We start from the raw sequence: 26,102 nt of genomic DNA, 5'->3' as shown, positions 1-26,102 counted from the left end.
CGTCGTCTTCAAACAACTCGCGGAGTCCCGAGGTTTAAGTCATCCGCATCCGCGGGTTTATACACTGACCTTTCCAAGCCGTTTCCGTAGTTCAGCAAAATCGATATTGCATAAACCATCGGTGTTGTCACTTATCCTCCTGAACTTTACATTTCGCCAAATACCACGGAAGAGAAGTCTCGCGTCCACACACTTCCGGATTTTTAAAGTAAGCCTTTGTGAACATCCGGATAATGTCGCGAGCTTTCGAGCGTAAAAGGCAAAACTCGTTTTAATCGAAGTTATTTCATATAATATACCTCATATTATTAAGTATATTCTTTTCACATACAAAATAAAATATACACAAAAAGCAGACGGTGCTTCATAAATGTATGCTCAGGTGCTGATGGAAAGAATCACGTCATAAGGAAGACAGGAAGATGATATTTACAGTAGGAATGTACTAAATAAATCAAAACTTATACAACGCCGGAAAGCAGCCATCCAATAACTGTCACTTGGTGACAGTATGTACACCTCCATATTTCATTGTCACTTCGCATTCAACACCAGCATCGACACACCACCTTTGATAAAGAATAATGCATGCTACTTTGATTCTGAGAAATACATTTAAATGACTAAATGATAACAAAATTAATTTTGAACTTGAATTTTGGTCCTCTCACACTTCGTGGTTCCAAGCTCAACTTGGCCTAGTCAAACTAACACTAATAAAAAGCAGATAAATCAAATCCTAAAGGGTAGTTATCAAAGGACTTCAAGCAATGTCCTTCAGGTAGCAAGAGGTAATGGTGATCTGCGTATCCTTGACTCCTCAACTCAATACCTGACTCCTGCACAAGATTTAAAAAAAAAAAAAAAAAAATCCTGCACTGGACGAGCAATACACCCACTTAATTGCCACATGAATCCAGAAATAAATGGTGTTCTTGCACAACTACTTTTTATACCTCCCAAAACTAACAAACAGACACCATATATCAGTACAAAGCACGCACTTAGCACAGGTGCAACTCATCTCAATCATTGCCTACTAAGTCCCAAATGGGTGGGATGGAGAATTTCTGATGAAATCTGAATTTCTGCCACATACTCTGTATCAAAATGGGAAACAGAGCATATCCCATCCTCTGAATGCTAGACTTGGTGCAAGAGACATTGTTTGAAAAAGCAAGGCTTGTAGCTGTGTTATGCGAGTAATGTGCAAGTCATTTGCTTAGTTATTTAGGACAGATCCCTTCTCCATTAAGTCGTGCCTGAGGGAGGCTTTTCATTAGTCTGCAAACTGACAAGGCTACCTGAAGGGGCAACCCTCTGCATCTTCAGGCATATAATTCTTAAGGCATATAATTCTTTTTCTGACATACCAAAAGAAGGAGAACTGACTTAGAAGAACAGCTGGAGGGCAAGAAATTTTCTGATCTTCAGATCAGAGAATTTATCCCTTCCTTCGCAAGTGGGAACCACGACAGTCAGAACGAGAGCATCAAACCTGAAACAAACTTCAAAGTCTTCTCAAATGAGCCCAACTTTCTTTTGCAAAAATACTTATGCAACTCATTCTGCTGCACCCGCACAAGAGGCAATGAGTTAGCAACAGACTCAGATGGTTCCTTAGGTAAAGTACATTTAGAGACCAAGGAGAAGGACAACAACCCTGTGCTAGAGGAGATGGGAATAGAATGGGACATAACCAAAAGCAAGGTCCTCATGCCACTATGACTGAGCTGGAGACCAAGACTGGTACAGTGCACAGTAAATTGTGGCAGGTCTAGGCAGGCCAGGACCTGGAACAAGCAAACGTAGTCAGTCATAACATGTATCCTTCTGCCATACTTCTGAGGCAGGACTTTCTCCCCTTCCTGCAATCTGGGGATCAGGAAAAGGATAGAGAGGGTGGAGAAGTAGTAGAAGAGACTGTCAAGTTAGACGGTTTCTGATTAAGGAATCATGGCCAAAGGCCAAGCGCTGGGACCTTTGGAGGTCATTCAGTGCTGAAACAGAAATTACCTGTAAAAGGGTGCATAGGCATAACAGGAGAGGAAAAACTTGCAGTTGCATTGTGAAACAATGGTTAGGAGAGGGCGAAAAGAAAGAAGGTATGGAAGAAACAGAATATGAACACAAGTACAGTAAAAGGAATGAAAAGAAACATGCTGCTAGGGTCAAAGGGACGATGCACAGAACCTATATTGCCTACAGTGCACCACAAGAGGTGCACTGATGGCACTAACCCTTACAGGAGATTGTTCTGATGGGATGATCCAAGAGTCAAGCCAGCAAAAACAGCAGCCAGACAGCTCTGCAGCAAAGACAGGGACCAAAGCGGCAGCAGAAACAGCAACAGCAGCACGAACACGTCACTGATTGAAGCCAAATGTTAAAAAAGGCACCAAATAAAGGCTCAAATGTCGACCAGAAAAAAAGCCATAGAGACATCAGCAACTCCTGGAACTCCAGCAGGAAGCTTCGGGCCTAGTCTAGCATTGCAAGGGCAGGAGAAATGGTCTCAGGAGATCAGTCACTGAGGTTCAAGGAACATTCACCAGCAGAGTAGTACTTGAACTAACACAGAGGAAAGCATCAAGTGGTTGTTTATAGCCCTTGACAAATCTTCCTCTGATCAAATAGCAAGAGAAGTATGGCAAGGAGCTGCTCCAACTGGAGAAGTATAGGTCGTAACAAGCCAAAGAGGTGAAGGAAAAGGTGCTACCCTTCACGGCACAAAAAATTGGGATACTGACCATGGTCCTGTTTTTTTGTGGCATCGCTGAGTAATATCTACAACTAAGACCTGTTCAATGCAGAAAAAGGCAAATGAGATTCTACAAACACACTGCTGAAGATTCAATTGGTGGAAGAAAGAAAAAATGGAGGACTGGGTAGCCATCACCTAAAGGTGGAATTGGCATAGATACTTGTAGTGAAAGGACTGAACAACATGGTATGGTGGTATATTATGTCAAAAGATCACAACAATGAATAAAACAGATGGCATTGCCTAAAAGATTTGATGCCAAGCAATCTAAGGCAGCAAGACACCGCTAATCACCACAAGTTTCAGTGATACTGTCCTTCATGGGAGGACAACAGTACTGACAATAAAATTTCAGAAATACATAGTGACTGGATTGAAGCTAAAGGGATATCCAGCAGCAAAGTGACAACAAGATGACATCCTGATCAGCAAATGTCAAACTGCAAAGAGGTCCAGTATCAGGACTAGATCTGAACAAAGCGCATCAGCAAAGAAAATTATACAAGGTGTAAAGATGGTGCTGCTTCCATTAGACATGCAACAGGAAGCTAGCAGTGAAACTGAATAGCTCAGTAATTTGGGGAAATCTGACAGAAAACACCTAAAGGATGGATATATGGGCATCTCAGCCACATGGGTGCAACACAACAAAAATAGCAAAACACCACAAACGCACCCACAATCAGAATCAGAGCTCTAAGGATACCATTGGACATCACTGCAAAACAGAGAGAAATAAATACAACAAACATATTAAGTTGGCTTTTCTTCAAAAGATGTCTACTCATAGAGATATTATGTATCTAGAGCCTTTATAAACTGCTAATGCTCTTAGAATAGTACATACTGTATTACAAAAAGTGAAGCAATGCCTATACAACTCAGTGGAGTTGTGCAAAAAATTTTGACAGCCAGTTACATTTCTTGCATCACAATGAATTTTATTGGAAAAGTATTGCCTGAAGACCTGAAAGCTTCATGTTCTGTTAAGTTGGATTCCACAATATGAAATATTATCCAGTCAAAAATTTGAATTATCACAGTTAGGGTAGCTAAGAAGAAACAATGAACGATGAGGAGCACGCAATTCACACACAACTTATTGGCTGAATAAATCAGGCAGCTGAATCATTAGACCACCTAACCACAAAGTCATCACAGTGTGTAAGAATATTCTACAAACATTACAACTCTAGACAGCAAAATCCTTCCGATGGATACAAGCAGAATGACCATCAAAACCTTTGTGGGCAATAAGTGAGGTTAAAGCTCCATAAAATATGTTTTTGAAAGCAGCATTCAAACAACTGATACAGTTTGGATTATTGGAAAATTCATCTAATCTAAGCCATGCTACCAAAGAGTAAATTCCCTTGGGCTGAAGAACAGGGCGTACACTTTACTACAAAACTATGGACACAAATAATTTCATATTTTCCCCATTTGTAAAATACTGAACTTGACACTTTCTGCTTACAATGCTGCAAACATCTGATGTGCAGTTTTACGGCACAGTCTCTCCGTATTGTACCAAATTTAAATTTCTGTCAATCTAAGCTTTTTTATTATAATAAAATGTTTACCAGAAACAAATATAAAAATTTGTACACATATTAACAAGTTCCCTGTTGTGAATGCAAATCATCTCTGCGAATCATTTTTTAATGTCTTCATGTAGTATAGCTCAGTTAACATAGGATTACATGAGATGTCAGTACATGTTGAAACACTATCCTTCACTATACAGCCAGTCCCCCGGTTACGACGGGTTCGGCTTACGACGTTCTGAGGTTAAGGCGCTTCTCAATTATATTCATCAGACATTATTTCCTGGGTTACAATGCCTACAACGTTGATCTGGCAGATGAAATATGACACCAAAAAGGCAAAGTAATCAATATTTGAAGGTTTTTTTTGATGAAAAATGCAATGAGAATGCAGTTTACACAGTTTTTAATGGCCCCCCAAAGCATTAAAGGTAAGGTTTTCTTAGGATTTTTTACGATGTTCCGGTTTACAACGATTTTCGGCTTACAACGCATCTCAAGAACGGAACCCCCGTCGTAACCCGGGGACTGCCTGTATCTGACAACCATGAACAACTATAAATTGCATATGTACCTCTCAATGTAACTTCAGCTTATCTATTGAAAGTCTCTTGTAGGGATGTACTTGAAGTTTATTTAAACCTCAAGTACTTCTGTATTTCATACAACTTTCAATATCCTAGTTTTCTGCACATAGCACAATTCTTGAATGGCTCTATGTATGCACTGGATACATGAGACATTTAGCCTCAAAATATTATAACTACAATTTTTCCAATCTTGTCTTAATATAATCAAATACCCCCAAGTTGTTATTTTACCCTCCCCCCCAAAAGAAACTTCCCATCCAACAATACAAGGAAGGTGGCTATGAAGTGACGAACAGGTAGAAAAAGAAAAATCCCTAAAGAATTACAGAATGGAATGTGATTGTGCTCAACTCCCAAATATGACTAGCTAGAGTTTGATGAAAAACTTTATACAGAGAATAAAATAACTATGACTTATATAGCATGTAAAACTGAACATTATCTTGAGGCAATGTGGACATGTGAACTTGAGGGTAACTTTCTTGATTAAGTTGAAAGTAACTTAGTAAATAAATAATGGAATGAACAGAATCAAAAGGACACTGATTCTGATGCCTATTTGGTAGGAGAATGGCTTCTTGTCAATAGTAGTTTAGCATTACATATGAGGTGATTAAAATGTTTCCCTGCCTCAATTAAATAAGTAATGAATGACTGCCACAAATCTACCATAAAAACGATCTTATCCTACTGTACTCTTGGTCATCACCTAAGGGTGAGAACTTCAGCCCTTTATGTCGAATGTCATAAACATACCATAACTCCTATATAAGCATCGGAAGCAAAATACGTAGTCCAAAATTGCTAAAAGAACCTGGAAAATGTACAACATGCACAGCAGTCTAATCATGCCATGCAAAACTGAACTCAGCCCTCAATATTTCACCAGTGGTGAGGGGTTACAAATTACCCCAAAAAAATATATTTGTGGGGGGTTACATATGACCCTAAAAAACATATTTAAGGCAAATACCTTGTGACACTCATTGCAGAGCCTCTGAGTAAGCAATAATGTCACATTCAAGAAGCCAACAATTGTATGTACCTGATATAAGGAAAGGAAAAAATGCAACTGAACACAATATTTAGGACATGCTGCTAGGGTCATTAAAGAAAAAGTACAAAGTCAGAATTTGTTCTTTACTGAATAGTAAAACACCATCTCTGCATTTAGTTCATATCTTTGCTGAATCTTTTCTGCACTAACAGTGGGTAACTTGGATGTAGTTTTTGTCATAAAACTGCAAAAGGAATGAAAAATACAGTATCTTGTGTTTAGCTACATATGTAAAAATTTACAATTTCCAAACAAATAATATTCACTAACATTTCTTTCTATTTGTTTTAGGACTAAAGAAAAAGAAATTCCCCAAGCAATGTTATTCGCATATACAGAGCAATTAGTAAAACAAAAGTAGATTTTTTATTTCTTTTTTTAAATGAGAAGGATGAAAAACAAAAAAAAGGTCCTAGAAGATGTACGTACCTCAAATTAAAACTGATTCATATGTTGACCTTTTCAATTTCATAAAACAACTAAAGCAATATCCAAATTAGTTAATATATGCCTTCCTATATTGGCTGCCCACCATTAACAACTTAATGCCCAAGAACTAATTATATACAATTTGAGAAAGATCTCATGTATGCAGAAAAATAATTTAGAAAGCAGAATCAGTGGAGGAAGTCTATAAATGTTTGAAGATGGAAAGAGTGAAAACAGGGGCGTCATTTCAGATGTTTGGTGAGTCCTAACAGCTGAGGGTGGGGAGGGGGATTGCGGTAAGCCCCCTCAGAAATTTTTGGAAATTTATGTGCATTTTGAAGCCATATAAGATTCACCTTAGAGTGCCTTTTACTGTTGTTATTATTATTATTGTTATTTCAAAGGTTAGAGTGAACAAACCAAGTCTTGGGGGGCCATCAGTGTCTTGAGGGGGCAAGTGGCCTCCCAACCACCACCAAATGATGCCCCTGGAGGGGAAAGGAGAGTCAAGATCTGAAAATCAATAAAAGTGAAACCAACTTTGTGGTAACCAGAATTGAAGCACATGAGAAATTTCTATTCAGCCTCAACATTTCAATGCTGCAGAAAAGCTGCAAGAATTAATGCAATATCATGCAGCAATTATAACATATGTCACAGGAGATGCTATGGATTGCAAAAGATAAAGATAATATAATGAAGGAGGTGAGATTTTGGAGGAGCCAGAACATGGCTTGTGAGGCTGATTCAGCCTAAAATGACATACTCTAGTCTTTGCCTATATCTCACATAAACCTAGGAACATGAAGCACCAAATAGCAATATAACCAATGGTCAAATTTAATTGAAAATCTTCTAACGTACTTCATTACGACAAATAAGAGATTTTTCCAATTATACATAAGATAGGAATTGTAAATGTTGGGAAATATTCACTGACAAGTAAAGGAACAAACCAAAACAACCTAGCCTAACTTAAACTCAGAATTACAGCATACTTCATCTAAACTATCAACTACATAAACATGAACGATCCCAAATCAGGGTATCCTCCTCTTTTAAACTAGACCTGGATGTGTTTGGAGTCTCAGACAGGGATAACTGAAGTTTCAATCAGTTTTATGTAGGAACAGAAATCATGGAAAAGTTTTAGTAATCTAAATTTTAAGTGAGAATTAAAACAAGTTAAACAACTGTAACCAAAAAGTTCTATTCATTTAATTCACTACCAACTACACTCATTGCATTCCCTCTCACACAAGACACATCCCCTCCACTGACATGAAAAACCCAGGCCCCATGTTACAAAAGAATGGCAACTTATTCAATCAGTCTGCATATACCATTGTACAGTAACACCAGTCCAGGAGCCTATTTTCAACCTGTGAAAACTTGGTGGTAGTCTTAACAATGATAAGTAAGCCTCACTTACTAATTCCTTAGTAATAAAATAGGACTACAAGGTCAGTATCAAAAACTTACGAGCCAAGAACCAACGTCTCTAATACTGGAAGAGGAGCGGTTTGCCACCCTATTAGCTTAGGTATGTCACAGCATCTTATGTTAGGTTAGGTGAAATTATGATGCACCTGAATTTCCCTCTGCAATACTATGTGGAATCTTGGTCAGGTTAGGTTGGAAGGGGAGGGGCTTTAACTATGGATAGGTTAGGATGTGACTATCCTTGCCACAGTTTCCAGCGTTGTAATTCACAAAAATTTCATTGTTTTTTATTACATATAAACCACAGCTTATTTTTCTTCTACTTATTTTGTGTTTTAAATATTTTTGAGCCCTTTTTTTTTATATTTCATTTGTAGTCTACCCGACTCTGCTACCATTAATTCTGACAGGAATCCCCCATGATAGTTCTGAAGGTAATGAGAAGAGGAAGGGCAAAAACGACTGGTTTGGAACAACAGTAAATCAGTAGGTAGTACAAAATTAATAAGACATAAATTACGCACACTGAAAAAGATAGCCTATAGGTAGTTCAAGTCCTTGGTGAGAAAATTATTTATGTAGTGTAGCCTGCTCGGATGAGGACTAGGCCTAGGTACTATAAGACAGGAGGCAGGATATAAGTGGAGATTTGTGGAAGATAAGGCATACCTAAGAACAACATGAGTGGCAGAATTTCATGGCAGCCTTACTAGAGGCAAAAACGGTAATGATGATGACTACCAAAGAGCTAGGCTAAAGAGGATAAGGAACTTGTTAATTTGACCTTATAATTGGTAAAACTACCTGATAGGTAGTTTAGCATCCAAGATGTGAGAAACTGGGAGAAAGGGTACCACTCACGTAACCTCAACGACAAAAGCAACGCATTTTACAATGTACAGTGTCCTGATTCAGGGTATGTTATTGGGTCCTGGGGGGGGGGGGGGGGGGGGGGGGGGGGGGGACTAAATCCCCCCCCAGTCAGGTTACGATCTGTAACTTTGTAAAATAAGGTTAGGAGAGGATCAATTTTTTAAAGATGATTTATTCTTGCTAGAATAAGGTTTAATTCATCTTATGACAGTTTTTTAACGATTTTTTTTTCCAAAATTTTCCGTAATACGAAAATGAAACAACGAGGCCTAAGTCAACCCTACGGGAGGAATGAAATAATGTACTAGGTAGCTACCTAGGCCTAGTAGGTATTTAAGCAACAGGCTAGCTTAGGCCTATTTAAGCTGCTTTTAAAAAATGGCTTAATCAACCCGTTTAATTATTAAAAAATTCCGGCAAATATTTCGACGCTAAATCAAAGAATCATTTACTGAAGATCTCCCCGAATAAGAGATTTCCTTCTGCCAACGGTAGGCCAGTCCTGAGTACCTATCGTATCCCCGAGTGGCGAGGCCAAACCCATTTTTGCAACAGACGCCTTTAATCGTCGTCTCGACGCCATTTCTTCGCACGTACCTGGATTTACTCGCGGAAGAGGACTTTTCAGATGCGATGGAAGACCAAAACTCAAAGGAAATGTGGCTAAAATACTGTAACACACAATCAATACCAGAACAACAACAAACAGACGATAAATCGGCCGATCTTTGCAGAAGCGTTCTCGGCTCCTATTGGTCGGTCTAGCTCCCATTACTCGATTAGCCAATCAGTTGCCGCGTTCGTTCTGTGTTTACATCTGATCGTTTTCTATGAATAAAAGAGATTTCATTTTCTATGAATATATAGAATTTTGAGGTATGACTTAATCATTTTAGCAATCTTTTCATAGATGTTTCAGATGTACTTACTGAGCACGTTGTAAAGGTATTTCATCTTCTATGAAATCTCAAATTTTAAGGCGTAACTTAGTCAAATTAGCAATTTTGTCATAGGCAAGTTTAAGATGTACTGAGGAGTGGACGTTGTAAAGCCATTGCCTCGACCCATAACCATAACCACCACCACTCCTCAGGACTTCTCATGATAGAGCCGTCTAATAAACGGGATAGTATTTTTTTTTAATTTTCCATTTTTTCCAATTTGAATTTCATTATAACCTAAGTCTTGCGAGCCCAACCTTGCCAGTAATTAATATTTCTTTTGAAGATTCATAAATTTTCTTATACGATCAGAAAACTGGAAATAGAACAGAAATTGCACTCATAAAAATAATGGTAATACATTTACAAGCAGTTGCTTATCATGCTATATATATATATATATATATATATATATATAATATATATATATATATATATATATATATATATATATATATTTCCCTTCGCAAGCTTTAAACATCAAAAGTAATTGTATTCGCCTATCTCACTGACCTGCAGATGTTAAGTCTTTTCTCCCCAAGTAATTATAAGAATATCTTCGTCGTACAGGTGCTTACGCCAGGACAAACATCTGCAAGATTTTTAAGAGCTACAGAGTAGCTGAAGTGAATCTGTTATGTATGTTTCGTAAACTTCTCAACCTTTTGTTCGAGTTAACATTTTATCGTCAGTTTTAACATCTATATGAAAATGGCAACGTCTTCTTGAAGCAGATTTAGATCAAGCTTGAAGAAAGAAAGAATTCCTTGGATATCTTTTATGTTCAAGCATCGCAGTTCTAGCCTACGTTTGCCATATAGGCCTATAAGCCTATCTGTTCTGGCATCACTGTATTAAAGGGTTTTAATTTGTCTCTCTTTCTTGTTTGTATTTCTAAAATAATGCAGCAACCGAGACTAATGAACTGTCCCAAATAAATCCCAAATGGATTTTATATATCTATACACTAGTACTACCAGTCACCGGTTATACTTATTTGGTAAAACGGAATCCTGCAGAGTAAGAACAAAGAAACTTTGAATATTTCACGAGCAACTTTAGAAAGATGTTTCCCCTTACATCAGAATTCACACTCAACAGAAATCCAACGACAAACGAGTAATACTTCATTTCAGACAACCAGATCTCGGGTCATCAAATCGAATGCGACAAGATTTTGTTCAACCCGAGAACAGTTTTTGCGCCATGGATTATTCAGGACGACAAGTTTATCCTGTTGTTTATGTACTTTGCAGATAGATTTATTACGGTGCAGATGGCGGGGGAATGGATGTCTCAGGTTTCTTTGACGGCGAAGATCAATGTCGCGCATAAATTTTAAAAGTGTAAGTTCCCCATTCCGAAGATACATTGGAGTCTGTTTTTGTTTTGGGGGGGCGGGGAGGAGAGTTGGGGTGGAGAATGGGCGGGGTGGTAGAGGAATCCCCACCCCCAAAAAAAAGAAGTACCACGAAATAAATCTGTTCAACAAATATAAATATAAATACTCCACAAAGCAACTTTAGTACAAGCCCGTTGGGGATGACCGTAAAAAACATAAACAAAAGACTGTAAATACCCCCAAAGAAATAATAGTCGTAGATAACAACCCCCGAACTTTGCTGGAGGTCGCTGTCTAGGAAAGCTCCGTAACTTTTGTTTTGCAATTAACGTGCACAAATAAAAAAATGTCTTGATAAAAGAAAATTAACGGTATATAAAACAAGCTTTATTGAGGATCTACACAAGCAAGAAAACTTATAATGAAGACTTTGGAAGGCCATGGTACTACAGAGACTATTAGGTTGTGTGAATACCAACCAGTATGAAGCTTCTTAGATGGTCCGCTGGTATAGTGATAAGGGACCAGAGAGACCCTGATGAGTTCCACAAGGCTTTGGCCAAGCTGATAAAGATCTTAATTAGTCTAGAAGCGATACGTAGTCCTGTCATTCATCAAATTTGAATTCTTTTCGACCGTTCGTCTTTTTCCACTCTCATAATCTAACCTTAAATTTTCAGCGTTGTCTTGAGCAAAATCACTGGCAGCCCGATTATACCAATACCCTCAGGTGTAAAACACGTGAGAAAAAAAAAAGATAAAAAAAAATTCCTGTTGAGGAAAAAAGTGTTAGTGACATCTCGATGGCTGTAAAATAAAGGCTACATAAATCATGTTGTTACAAACATAGCCAATGAAGTTTATATTTCAAATAAAAACAAAAAATGAAGTCAAAACCAATATACTTCTTATTGGCTGCAGATGGCGCTTGCTCGCCTAGTACTACCAATCAAGTAATACCTTTCAGCAACCGCGCTCAGTCACTGGCCAAATACTGACAGGATTCTCAAACGTTCAGTCTTCTGGATTAACTATTGGTTACAACCTTGTTTACGGCATTACTTTAATAATGTAAATAAACTCCACCTTCTTTATCGTGTTTGTCGGCAGCAACATTGACAACAGCGCTGTTGTTGATGGCTTCTTGTTTGCTGGTATCTGTACGCTCTCCCTCGTGCTTCTTCGCTAACCTCGCTCTTTTCGATTTGTAGGTGATGTTCGTTTTGCTGTGGAGTAATCCTCTCCATCTGTTTTTAATCAGTTTGCTTTTCAGAGAATTTTAGATTACCGTTGTTACCGATTCCCTTAGACCAAGGAGCGCAAGAGCGCCCTCGAAATATAGTGACGCAGAATATATAGGGCTGATACACTGCTATATGAGCCGTTTGTTTAAATAATATTAAGCAGATAAATGATCAGCCGTTGCTTATCCGAGTTCCAAATCCTCGGAGGGGATATGAGCTTATTAATGGATTACCTTTATGTTAGTGTTAGAAATATGTTATTATTATACAAATAATATTATTATATATGTGCGTATTCATATACTATATATAATTTTTCTACAAAACTCTGCAGGCACTACGAAATGGAGAGGCGCTACGCTCAAGGAAGAACTAGCCTACAGGAGCGAGTCGAGATCGTGTTCCTGTGGCTGGGCGGGGTAGCGATTCGGGACATCTCCGAACTCCTGGGGACGAGCACCGGAACCGTCTACAGGTGGATTCACCGATGGCTGGAATTCGGCCATTTGGAGCACAAGAAAAGCAAGACTTCTACTTTGCCCTCTCTCCAGGAAATCAGACAACTTCAGTGTCTTGGGTACGATGTCACAAGAGTCGGGGGACTACAGCAGCAGCAGCAGCGTCCCTTTCGGTACGATAATGAGTCTTTACGGATGTTGCCAGAGTAGGGTCTGCTTTGGAAGCTCCGTTGAGCTACAGAAGTTTTTTCTGTTCGAACTCGGACATTGGCCCAGATTGTTAAATAGAAAATTAAGTCTGGAATCTCTACATGTAGGATTACTTAGACATTATTCTTGCTTACATTATTAACATTGTAATTCTCATTATGTTATGAGTTATTATTTGTGAAGAAATCCACTGGAATAAACATTCTTCACCATTTTATTAACTCATGCTATTATTATTATTATTATCATTATTATTATTATTACTAAGATATTTCCACTGGTCAGAATACCCATTCTGTGAAGAAAAAAAAAACAATAAAGACTATGCTAGAATACAGTTTTCTATTCTTTAACAAATGATATCGTAAGATTGTCATCTTAGTTTTAGTTTTCTGTAAATGAAAAGTATTGAGTTGGCTTTGTCTGTCTGTCCGCCCTCAGATTTTAAAAACTACTGAGGCTAGAGGGCTGCAAATTGGTATGTTCATCATCCACCCTAAAATAAAATCATCAGGACATACCATAATTGCAGCCCTCTAGACTTTGCAGTTTTTATTTCTATCTAAGGTTAAGTTAGCTATGATATTTCTTCTGGCAACAATGAAGGATAGGCCACCACGGGCGGTGGTTGAAGTTTCATGGGCAGCGGCTTACAAAGCATGATACCGAGCCCACGGAAGAATAGATCTGTTTTCGGTGGCCTTGTTTATGCCCTGTAGCGGCTGGACAGAAAACTCGATTGCGCCGAACAAACTTCGGCGTATTTTTCACTTGTTATTATATGATTTTCCTAAACTCACAGAGATCACTTGAAAACGTTTGATGTAATAAAAGCAAAAATTCTTCTGGACGTGTTATTTGTTACATTAAAATACTGTTGATTTTATATTATGTTAAATATACAAACTAGAAGGGAAATCACCGAATGTTATATAGTCTCATATCGGAATTCTTGTTTTATGAATTTATTTATGAAAAAAACAAATATGTAATTTAATTGTATATTATCAATTTTTCTATTAAAAAATTATTTCCTTCCTTATATTCTTTGATTTCCCCAAAACCTCGGCAGATAAAAAATAGTAAGGACTGAAAAAATTCGAGAACCAAAAACTCATCGATTATATTTTTCAAATTACTTATCAACTTCAATGTAATGACGAACCTTATCCTCAATGAAAAACAATCACTCCTCACCTTCAGGAGGTATTAAGTTCTCATTACTCAGCGATGAATGGAACAGAGTATTTGAGTTGATAAGAATATGAGTAAAAAATGAAATCTAATTCGCGTGAACACGAGGTAACACAGGTAGTGGAAGAATAAAATGGTGATATTTACCGAAATGCTCATTTTTATTGTTGCTTTGTTCTGCAAATGCCAAGTCACAGGCAACAATTTGATCAATGTGAACAAAGCTTCATATATATTTTTCGCTTATAATTATAATTATGTACCGCACAAAAATGAAAACGGCATTTCAAAGAAATCGTAGTACTTGAATCATGGAATTTTGAACAATTTGATATACATATGTGTGTATATATATATATATATATATGTGTGTGTGTGAATTATAGACCGGACAAGCATTAGGATTTGAAAACATCGTCAGAAATGATATGCTCCATCAACGCCACCTTCAAATATTTACAGTAATCTAGTGCCATGTTGCTGATTTTAAAACTCATTTATGTATTCAATTCACACAGTCATTATATGCGGGGCTCAGGAGTTACCGCTTCAGTGTCATGTACTCCTGCTTGCTGTACTAAGATAGGTTTATAAGGACAGGAAAACATATAATCTGCAAGGGGGCAAATAAATGTATTTCTGCTCTATAAATATGAGAAACATTACATTCTTTTGCTTGAGTGCGTGGATTACATCTCGTGTTGAAGAGTAAGAGATCAATTCAGTAGACCAGTAGTTACTTCAGCCCATCAGAAGGAGCACAGAGTCTTCCGAGTAGGACTTCCGAGCAAAAGATCACTAGGCCGATAACATATCCGGCAGCGAGTGTAGCGAACATTCCCTGTTGAAGGAAGAATTAAAAGAGGCTAGTGAAGTTGATATCACCCACTTTATGTACAAACGAAGGGTACATATAATCGTCTCTGGATTTGTAAGGGTAATTGTGTTAGCACACAATCCGCTCGACTTAGTTTTCAAGAGCAGTCCATTGTCTGCGGAGTTGGTATAATGAACTATAGAATTCTACAGAAATATCAGACTCTCATCGAACAAATCCGATATGATTTTGGTAAATTTCTGAGGTAAAATGGGCCATGATGGATTCGTGTAAAAAGTAAGTAGCGGAAAGCCTTCCCTAGACCTATATTTATTCTCTCTCTCTCTCTCTCTCTCTCTCTCTCTAATGATGATGACTTCTCCTCAGTCTTATTCTCAACAATTAGGACAAACTTTTTCTTTGTGGAGATTCATCTTCAGTAGTACTCCCGGGGGAAATTACATGCTTGGTATATATAAAAATTTAATATTTTATTTATTTATTTTGCTGTGGTCGGTTTGATTGGGGGTGGGGGATCGCAGCGTTGAGAAACCCTTCAGTAGAAGAACGCCCCTGGGATCAAGTTAGGATCGACAGTGCAGTGGAGGATTCGAACGAAAAAGCACCCTACGACTTTTGTCAAATAGTGCTTCGGTGTTCCCCCTGCGACTTCGAGCTCACCTACCCAGGTATTCATCAGAGACAGGGCCGAATTCACGTAGATCTTCGTCGGAGGGTTCTTGCAGGACTTGGGGTTCGTCATGGTGCTCTCCAGCCAGTGGCCGTACAGTCCGCCTTCCACGGCGGCTCTTATCCTGTGAAGTGTCTCAGTTAATATTCCACGGTACCAAAATAACTTTGTATTTGAACGAATAATTTTTGAATAAACTTTAACTTAATGTAATAATTTCCTATAGTGTCAGTTGATATTTTACAGTACCAAAACAACTTTGTATATAAAAATTCATAATTTCATTACCAAATCTTATTATAACTAATCCCTTTTAATGCCAGTTCATATTACTGTACCAAAAGAACTTTATGTATAAAAATATTAATTTCTTTTAGGCAAAATTGAGTTTATTTTAAAATATTCCTTATAGAAAATTAATATTTTACTGTACCAACACAATTTTTTACATGAAAAATAATAATTTCTTTAGCAACATTGACTTTATTTTAGATAATCTCTTATAATATCACTTAAATCAAACTGTACCCAAACAGCTTTGTGTTTTTAGAAAAACAATAATAACTTTTTCTAGGAAGCTATTTTCTTTGTAAAAGTCTTTTCATCATTCCAAGCATTCTGATGCAAGCAACTACTTCTTTCTTTGTTAACTAGATAACAAAAATAAGAGTAAAGAAACGGCTAAAGAAAATAACATAAATCGTCTATATGACACAAATCATAAATTCATCAACTCTGCATTACTGGAACAGCCTTTTTTTTTTTTACCCTTCATTGATGGGTTCTCTGAGAGGGCTGTACTTCGGCAGCATCATGCTGAAAGCCATTGGGATCAGCATCTCTTTGGAAAAGTAGAATTTGCAGCTTCCTGAAAACGATGTAAAAAGAAAGAAACTTAATTTTACACAAATTTTAGCTAGTCTCATCTTTGAGATTTCAAGACATATGTTCCCAGAAAGAATCGCAAATTCAAGCTCAAGAACTCTGACATCAAGAAAGTTCGTCAAAGAAGGATATTCGTACCTTTGTCCATGAAATCCTCCGTCAGGAACAGTTTCATCGCGAGATCTGGGTGAAGAAGGACATGGTCGCCCCTCGACACCAATCTGTTGGCGGTTTCGACGTACTCCTGAGGAGTTATGTAAGTAATGCGCCCCCTCCGACCGGCTTCGTACACTTCCTTGAATATGCCTGACTCGGCTGCCTGTATAGTGAAATATAGCTCTATTTAGCCTTCTTGCTCAGCTGTCATGAGCTATTAAAATGTCTTATTAATTGCGATAACAAAAGAATATTCTTCTAACATCATAAACTCATTTTAACTATTAATGAAAGTATCATAGCAGTACAATAGCTGAATAAAAAAATAAATTATGTTTTTGACGTCGGCTAGAAATCGAGGGGTTTCAAAATAAACATTATATATATAAATAAATAAATAAATAATATGTATATATATATATATATATATATATATATATATATATATATATATTGCATCAACCAGAGCCTCAAAGAACTAGGCGTAAGCAGTGTTACTACTAACCTCAAAGAACTGGGTGTAAGCAGTGTTGCCAAACCAAATCATGACGACTTTAGGGTCGTCCAGCACGGCTCTCAAAGACTGATAAGGCTCCGGAACGCGACGGAAATGCCAGGAGAGTAAATAGATTGGCGCTATAGGCCTCTATGAGCACCAGAACTGTCAGTAGCCATGCGCCGTAGATCACCCTCTCCCATCTGATGTTTGTATCCTTGGGAATATCTGAAAAAAAGAGTTTTGTCCCTAAGCTGTACTCGTGAAGACGTTTTTATTATAATAATTATATATTAGTTTTTATATATATATATATATCTATATATATATATATATATATAGAGATAGAGAGAGAGAGAGAGAGAGAGAGAGAGAGAACGAGAGATGAGAGAGAGAGAGAAGTATATATATATATACTATATATATATATATATATATATATATATATATATATATATATATATATATATATATATATATATATAAAGGCAATTCGATATTAAGGGCAAGCTAAACTTCGAACCTATGGAGATTCCATCACGTAAGACTTATCCGTAAACTGGATTAGGTCACACTCACCCTGATACCAAGAACCATGGGTTCGAATCTGTAATATATTCAACAGAACACACTAATGGAGCTAATGATATGCTTCTTTAAAATTCCCTTTCTCGGCTAAAAACGTTCTTACCTTGCTGTAGCATCGCCCTGATATACATGCTTGGGGTCATCTGAGGCGACAGAGGCACATTTACCCAACTAATCTTAGAGAGAACAGCCAAGATGGCAAAGATCGTGAGTAAAGCTGCGACCGTCGCCGCCCACACAGAGGGCGCCAGAGGCATGACGTAGCTCCACGGGTTGGCTTCGGTGCTTCCTCTTCTTCCCAGAATTCGAATGTAAAATACCATCAAGGTGTCCGCATAGTCTATGACTAACGCTCGGTTGTAGAGTACCACGGCCGGGCCTATAGCGAAGTCAGCTTCCTATTGAAGACAGGAGAAGAATGTTTGAGAGTATGTTATGTTAACGAACTTACAGTCATTCCGTTATAAAGGTAGGCTGTGATAAATTGATCACAAACAAATATACGTTCATTTCTTCAACTACTGTATAAACATCTTATCTTTGACTTTTAGGGATGCGAGTGTAAGTTACTTGTTGTCTGTTACTAATGTTTGCAGATAATTCTGTGATAAGCAAGAACACTCCCCATACTCGTAATCAAGTCTCCAAATATTTGTTACAAACAAATTAAATGTTAGCTAGAATAAAGATACTAAACTAAATGGGATTCGGGCAGATGATGTAATGAAAGCTACAGTACTATAAAGTGTTGTTGATTCATTTATGCATTTGGTAGTATAATGAATATAAAAAGGAAAGACTAAAGACGAGGTGAATCGCGCAATAATGTGAATACAAAGAAGGTGACAGGAGGTCTGCAAAATGTAATGAAGAGTAAAGGTGGGTTTGGGGAACACAAAACGCAATATAGGACCCTCTTGGTGAACCAGCTCTCCAGCATGGAAATAAGGTGTTGTGTTGAATGATAGATAAAATGAAGGTCTTGAATTCGTTATTAACATAATGTATATGAACTGAGAAACTAGAAAAGTTGCAACATGGTAGTACGACAAAAAGGCTGGCTGAAAGTTTGGAGGTGGTCTGATCACGTGGAGAGAAATGGAGACGATTAGTTGACTGAAGATGCCCTTATTAGTAAATCAACTCATTGACAAAAAATGATTATGCTCTGTCCACAATCAATGCATATGGAATAAACATTTTTCAAAATTAGCTTCGGTCTATTTTGAAATGTACTACCTCTCTCAGCGCAGTCCCCACCAAGCCGTCCCAGCTCCCGTTGGGATAACCGTAGCCCCAGCTACCTATAGGTGGAGTGATTACGTCATACCTGGAAAGAAGAGAATTCGATAAAACTTCGACTTGTGAGACATTTCAGTCAGCGAAAATTTACTTATCAATTCTAGCAGTTTTTAGGGCCTAGGCATAATAATAATAATAATAATAATAATAATAATAATAATTAATAATAATAATAATAATAATATCCTTTATTTCGGTTCAGGGCCATATACAGTGAATATACAAAATACACAGTAACATACACAATCTAGATATATGAGTCAACATGATAGGAAAAATGAGTAATCGGCACTTATCCACAAAATAGCTGAGGTAGCATAAAAGATAGTAATCATAATATTGGTAATAGTAATAATATTGGTGAGAAAAAAAATGCATTGAGAGTTATAACAGTTAGTGCACAGATTATATAACTTAAATTTCAACTAGAGACCTTAAGTGGTTACAGTAGTCAGGTCTAGAGGGCTAAATACATAAATTGAATGTATAAAAACAAAAAACTTTAACTTGATAGTAATCACAGAAATAATGAAAAAATAAAATATCAGCAATAAATATAATAACGACAAAATCTGCAGATGACATCTTGCTAATACAGAGATTAAGTCCTTAGGGGACAAAGGCCTCATTTTCCCATCTTTCCCACAATTTAGATCTTCTTGCTTCACTCCTTAGGATGCTTTGTATGAGCGAGTTGCCGCTGTTTCTCACTCGGGTTACCAGGCTGGACATTGTTCGCCTTACAATGATTTTTAAATTGTCCAGGTGGTTTTCTAAGAAACATCTATGTGGCGGAGTGGTAGCGTGGAGTGTTTGTGAGGCTCTCAGAATGTCATTGTGCACAACAATGATACGTCTCATGGTCTCTCGGGTATAGTTCGTCCAGAGGGAACACCCATAGATACTGTAGCAGTACGAGCGGAAGAGCAGCAGTTTCACGTCTCGGTGACAGAAGGCAAACCTCCTTGCAATCATGTTGCCAGTTGCACATAGTTTACGACGCCTCTGTTCAATGTCTGCCGTATCTTTTAGGTCGTCGGTAATAATGTGACCCAAATACGGAAATTCGCGCACAAATTCCAGCCGATGGTTTCCGAGGAAAATTTGTGGTTCTGCAATATGCTTAAGCGATCTCGGGAGCAGCGACATGCACTGGGTCTTGGTTTCGTTGTAGATTATATCAAATTCCTCTGCATATTGGCGGCAAGTGTTGATGAGTCGTTGGAGGCCATGCACTGATGGGGAAATCAGAACCATATCGTCGGCGTAACAGAGGTTGTTTATAGTTGTTTCATTGACAGTGCATCCGATTGGGAGTGAGTTCAGTTTGACATTCAAGGCATCTGTGTACGTATTAAACAGGTATGGAGAGAGAATGCCCCCTTGCCGAAGCCCGTTTAGGGAAACGAATGTGTACGATAATACGTTGCCCCATTTGACACAGAATTGCTGTGTGGAGAACCAGCAATGTAAAATGCCAATTAGATATAGGGGTGTGCCCCTTTTATGCAGCTTCAGGAAGAGCTTCAGGTAGTTTACTCTGTCAAATGCTTTTCTCACATCTACGAAACACAGGAAAACAGGAGATGCTGATGATAGGTAGTAGTTCAGCAATTCTTTCAGCATGTAGATGCAGGTGTCGGTTGAGTGGTTTGCTTTAAACCCGAACTGGTTGTCAGTGGTGTGTAGAAAGGGGAGAAGTCTCACAAGAAGAACCGACTCAAGTATCTTCGATGCGATCGTTGTGATTGCAATTGGCCGGTAGTTGCCAGGGTCAGCTGCATCCTTTAGCTTGTTTTTGATTAATGGTATCAAGTGAACTAAGAGTTGGGAGTCTGGAAGAAACTGGTGAATTATGCACGCATTGAATAAGGCAGCTAGCAAAATGTAAATTATCGGATGATCATTCAAAAATTAGAACAGCCGATTACAACTCCGAAAAGAACAGAAAATGACAGAGAAAAGGCGGGAAAATTCTCACGTGAAATTAGCTTTCTTGGCTACCATGTCAACCAGAAACTTCATGGTACCGGATAGTGATTTTTCTTCAGAGGAGATCCGTTAGGACATAGGTCTATTACTCAGAATAATTAGAAAAGGCATTTCACAAACCCTAAAAGAACAGAAAATGACGAGGAGAAAAGGCGGGAAAATTCTCACGTGAAATTAGCCTTCTTGGCCACCATGTCAACCAGAAACTTCATGGTACCGGAGATGCGATATTTTTTCAACGGAGATCCGTCGTCTATCTCCTCATCAAAGTACACGTGAGGTGGATACCTTATGGCTGCCGCTATCAGCTTTGCTCCATCGGGAAATCTGAAAAGGGGGTTTCCTTTCCAGACGAGGAGGAGGCATTTTGTACCATTTTCATAGACATATTTCACGGAGTTTCTAAATAATCATTTCTTTCCTCTTCTAACAGCTACGAGCAATAGTTTTTGTGGGTGTTTATACACACGCATTGATGCTACGTACCTTAGAAATTTGTCGGGGAACAGCGGCTGGTCTCCAACGTATTTCAGTCTTGATTTTGCAGTCCAGGAAGCTATCAAAGTCATCCGGTAACTGTACGGCATGTATGCGTAAACTCCAAACCTAATAAGCCATTGCATAAAGAGAGGCAACTTAAAGATTAATCAGATAAAAACAATAAAGCTTGAGAAAGTTATTTGGTCTACATTCGACGAGAGTCACAGAAAGGAAGATCATTATAAACATACAAACATTTTGGCAAAATGTTTTTCCTTATATACATATGGGATACATCGTTATACAAATAGTGGTGAACAAATTTGTTTAATATTCAGTTCTATGTATTAACGGCTTGCGTCTCAAACAACATTGCCAATTTTTTCTTCGTTCTAATTTTTTATCCAAAAACTAATTTGATTTCAGTTAGACAAAAAACTTTCAGTGCGAGATGCCATACGCCTTAGATATATCTAAATATTTTCAAATACAACAGAATGACGAACAACTGCTTTAATGCCGATAGCAAGGACGATTACGTCTGCCATAACAATGGCAATTCTACCATGATGACCAGTAGGATGACGATAAAATACCACTGACCTTTGGTATCCACCTTTCTCGCCTACGCCAAGGTGCTAGTACTAAACTTGGCGATAGCTCAATGGGACGCCGTGTTTAGTTACTTTAGTACTAGCCCCTCTGGGATCAAACCATTACTACAGTACCTACACCAATTTCTATATTGTTTGGTTGACAAATTATATCAATAAACGATATCTTTGATCCTGGAGGGGCTAGTACTAAACCCGGCATCCCATTGAGCTTCCGCCATGTTTAGTACTAGCATCTTGGAGTAGGCGACAAAGGTGGATACATACCCGGTTAATACCCTGACCTTTTGCCCTCTGGGTGATCTTCGTAAACGACAACCATCGCGTTCAAGCGAGAGAGCAATTTCTTGCTCTGACGAAGTTGTCCTTGTGACAGACGAGTGACGACGAGGAGCCTCGTAGGCCAGGTCACGACGTTGTGCTTGACTAGTCCTTCCAGGGCGTCTCTCAAGAAGTCCTTCCTTTCAGCCGCTAGTACGAGCGTCATGCATCTCGACGAAGTGTGGAGCTGGGATTAATTTCGTTCGTAAGTAGAGCCAAGAAGGGGGAAACGGTTCTTTAATTAAGCTATGATTTGTTACCTTCCTTTTTGTAAACCATGTTTTTAATCCGTTTGAGGGAGAGCTTTTGTAAAGAAGGCTTCAATGTAATGCATCATAAAGTTTTCCGTCATCCCTTTTATGAATTGTTTTAAAAGTCCACTTACGGGAGAGCTTTTGCAGAGGTCTCTTTGTAACTTGTCAGAAAGTTTTCTATGGTATATCAAGATTATTATCAACTATATAGTGGCTCGTATAAACATGAATAGCAATAAATAAAAGGAATATAATTCAAGAATGTCAACAATTTCCTTTTTCAGACTCATACATATACGGACAAAATCACAGAAAACAGATTAGCTCTCTCAATAAACGAACTATAAATAAAGAGGGAAGAAATTTAGTTTGTTTGTATTAGGCCACATTAGCAGCAGTGAAAAATAATTATCATACATACCAAAGAGTTGAACTTTGAAACGGTTTCCTGTAGTGATAATCTGCAGAATTATCAGAAGAAATTTACCTGGCTTATGTTTTGGAACACGCTTGCGTATCTACTTGACGATGGGCGTAACTCCTCTCCAGATACCTCATAGACAGCACGTTCGGATTCCACACCAATTTCTTTCCAAATCTGTTGGAAAGCACTGTCTAAAAATTCCATGCTGAATGTGCAGCTTATTCGGAGTTACTGTGACTCGGAGGTGCTAGTAGTAGTACTATACACACCGTACGGTAAATGTCAAGTAGACGGCCGCAAGAAGATATTGTTTATTAATATATGTCGTTCATACAATACAGAAATGGGTGTTTATGATACTTTGATCCCGAGGGGCTAGCATTAAACACGACATCAATAAGAGCTTCCATGTTTAGTACTACTAAACTGCTGATTAGAAAAGGTATTTATTTATGACTCAGAGTTAAAAAAAATACTTAAACTTTTTATGTTAATAGCTTTTAAAAGTACTTCTCTCTAAGGCATGTCTACTGTTAGAAAACGCATAATCAACCTGTACAGAAAATGACAGAGAAAAAGGACAAATGAAACTTCTCCAACCTTGTTGACAGTTGTGGAGGATGTTGCGCCATCTATGAAGAAGGTGAGCAAACATTTCGGCAACCAGGACTCTCTGAGGACCCCCGAAGCGGCCCCTAATGATTCCGATAGGACATCGTTTTCCTCTAGCGTGAAAAGGACATACACATGAATGAACTTGGTGAGAGAGAGAGAGAGAGAGGATTATTAGGACTCTCACAACAATTATGGTTAAATGATAACCGTAGATGAGTCGATGACTAAGGAGATGATGATGATGAGAGAGAGAGAGAGATTTAAACAACAATAACATTAGCAGCATGGAGGGATGTTACCCGAGAGTTTATTGTTAGATGTTTTGTCAACTTATTTTCATTTATCTATTGATGATTTGCGTTTATCCTTTGTAGATTATAATGCAAGAATCTTGATCTGACATCAGAGGCATGAAAGGAGTTTTCGAAAGCGATAGAGTACTGTGCCATATATCATTCAGAGGGAATACTTTGGTTTCTTACCAGACATTGCCTTTTTGTAACCATGAACTGCTCGGGTTATCGCAAATATCACCCAGTACACCAGATATCTTCTTTTTCTGAAGTCAGCCATCGCGAAGACCTGCTATCGCACCATCACTGGAAAAGAAAAAGAAGAGGGGAAAAAGATCATCAACAATCAGAGAGACCGCGAATGTTATTTTACGCAAAGTAGTAAACATACAGCGCCTACCTAGCAGCAACTTGTTATCAGCAGCTGCTATCAGTTAAGAGATATAGTTGTTTTATCTACGAAAGTCTTACAAAATTCTTGTTTAGGTTTTGCCTAATCTAAACTCACGTACGAAATGCACGAGGTTCTTCAACTTGATGAATTAAACTTGTCATACTCGGGTAAGGACGTATATATTGATATCTATGTCCAAATGTGAAACGCAAAAAAGAAAGAAAAAAAGTTTAAAAAGATTACTGGCTTCTGAATATAAGACAACCTATCGTTTTCTCGTTCGATTTACTTTTAGCGTCTCTGGAAAAGAATACATCGCTAAAAATTGCAAACACTTCCGATTTCAGTCTTCCGATGTATACCGTGTGTAGGCCTAGGATAGCTCGTGGTGGTCAACCATCAAGGCAGAATTTACTTTAGTAACGAATATGACATGATTTAGAAGTCTCAAACTCGTCAAGGCGATGAAAAATCACTGGCTTTGTATCATGATTAGTTACTGCTGCATTGTGGGGTCTTTAGCAGTGGTGGAGGTTGAAACCATGGAACCACGGCCTAGGTATATACCTAGACCGTGTATGAAACTTTAAACAGAATAGACACGCGCGGATATATGTACTTTTTTTTTTATTGTATGGTGTTTTTACATTACATGGAACCAGTGGTTATTCAGCAAAGGGACCACCGGCTTTATGTGACTTCCGAACCACGTCGAGAGTGAACTTCTATCACCAGAAATACACATTTCTCACTCCAATGGAATGGCCGAGAATCGAACTCGCGACCACCGAGGTGGGACACCAACACCATACCAACCACGCCACTGAGGCGCTGGATATATGTACTGATACTGATCGTCACTGCACGGCGCCATACGAAAGGGTGGAGATGACGCTGAATTGAGCTATTAAAGCATAGTCTTGCAGACGCATTTTTTTTTTCACTCTGTCGTTGGAAAGTTTATAGTTTCATGGTTGAAACCAACATTCTTTGGAAGCTTGAATTTCAAGTCAATGGCCTCTTTTAGTGTGCTTGTTTCGTGGGAATAGGTTTCATCCAATGAAATAATAATATAATAATAAATAAAGAAATAATCGCCATTATCTCAAGGAACTTTCTACAAATCACGTCTTCTAGCAGACTATATAAACCCGAGAAGGCTCTATAGGAAAATCAGTTTGCATAGGAGGACAAGGTATAGGTAAAGGTAATGAATGAATGAATATGAGAGAATTGGCGATAAGAACTATACAATTGAATTCAAGAGACGTAGGGAGAGAGCAGGAGAGAATGTGTTCCTCGCTTATATACATTCGGGGATCAGAAGATTCCACAACTGCACCAGGCAAACTGATACGCGTTTTAATTGTGACCAAAACAAAACTCCTACCAAATTTAACTAACGTCTAAGCTACACCTCAAATAAATCAACATAATCTGAAATTCAATAATGCCACAACCTTTCAAATTTAATATTTTATATGCTTTGGAATGTAATCATTCACGGACTCTGATATCTAACTGGATATTTGTAAATGTCCTGAAACTGTGAAAAGCGAACTAACACTGGATACAAGTGGAGTCTTCTGCTCACCTTTTAGTAATGTCACTAAAAGGTGCCCGGTCTCTGTACTGATACTTTTCCACGAATGCTGTCGCCCAATAGGAATCCGAGCATAATTTCATGG

The 26,102-nt window shown here is 38.1% G+C and overlaps 2 protein-coding genes across 8 annotated transcripts in view; one reads left to right on the top strand and one right to left on the bottom strand.

Annotated features, from left to right (window-relative positions):
• Nucleotides 1-26,102, top strand: part of LOC135224681 (cAMP-regulated phosphoprotein 21-like) — a 309,729-nt gene that overhangs the window by 14,447 nt on the left and 269,180 nt on the right. The gene's annotated exons all lie outside the window — the stretch shown is intronic.
• LOC135225056 (glutamate receptor ionotropic, kainate 2-like) lies at nt 14,940-23,291 on the bottom strand. Its single transcript, XM_064264324.1, has 9 exons — nt 23,176-23,291; nt 22,398-22,621; nt 21,506-21,625; nt 21,188-21,346; nt 18,965-19,055; nt 17,829-18,123; nt 16,624-16,804; nt 16,369-16,468; nt 14,940-15,724 (listed from the first exon to the last, which is right to left on the bottom strand). The coding sequence occupies exons 2-8, from the start codon at nt 22,598-22,600 to the stop codon at nt 16,372-16,374; spliced, it is 1,146 nt and encodes a 381-aa protein (XP_064120394.1). The 5' UTR covers nt 22,601-22,621; nt 23,176-23,291; the 3' UTR covers nt 14,940-15,724; nt 16,369-16,371.

This window comes from Macrobrachium nipponense, chromosome 12, assembly GCF_015104395.2.
Source record: "Macrobrachium nipponense isolate FS-2020 chromosome 12, ASM1510439v2, whole genome shotgun sequence".
Taxonomy (NCBI): Eukaryota; Metazoa; Arthropoda; class Malacostraca; order Decapoda; family Palaemonidae; genus Macrobrachium; species Macrobrachium nipponense.
The sequence above is the reverse complement of the archived record's forward strand: the minus strand, read 5'-3'. Positions and strand labels throughout refer to the sequence as shown.

What these genes read in the sequence shown, in the direction of transcription:
- LOC135225056 (XM_064264324.1), bottom strand. Translation starts at nt 22,600, where the DNA reads ATGACGCTCGTACTAGCGGCTGAAAGGAAGGACTTCTTGAGAGACGCC. An exon ending in GCCAAGAAGGCTAATTTCAC is followed by an intron (nt 19,056 to 21,187) that starts GTGAGAATTTTC and finishes TCTTCTTTCCAG; the next exon opens with GTATGACGTAATCACTCCAC. An exon ending in TGGGGACTGCGCTGAGAGAG is followed by an intron (nt 18,124 to 18,964) that starts GTAGTACATTTC and finishes TGTCTTCAATAG; the next exon opens with GAAGCTGACTTCGCTATAGG.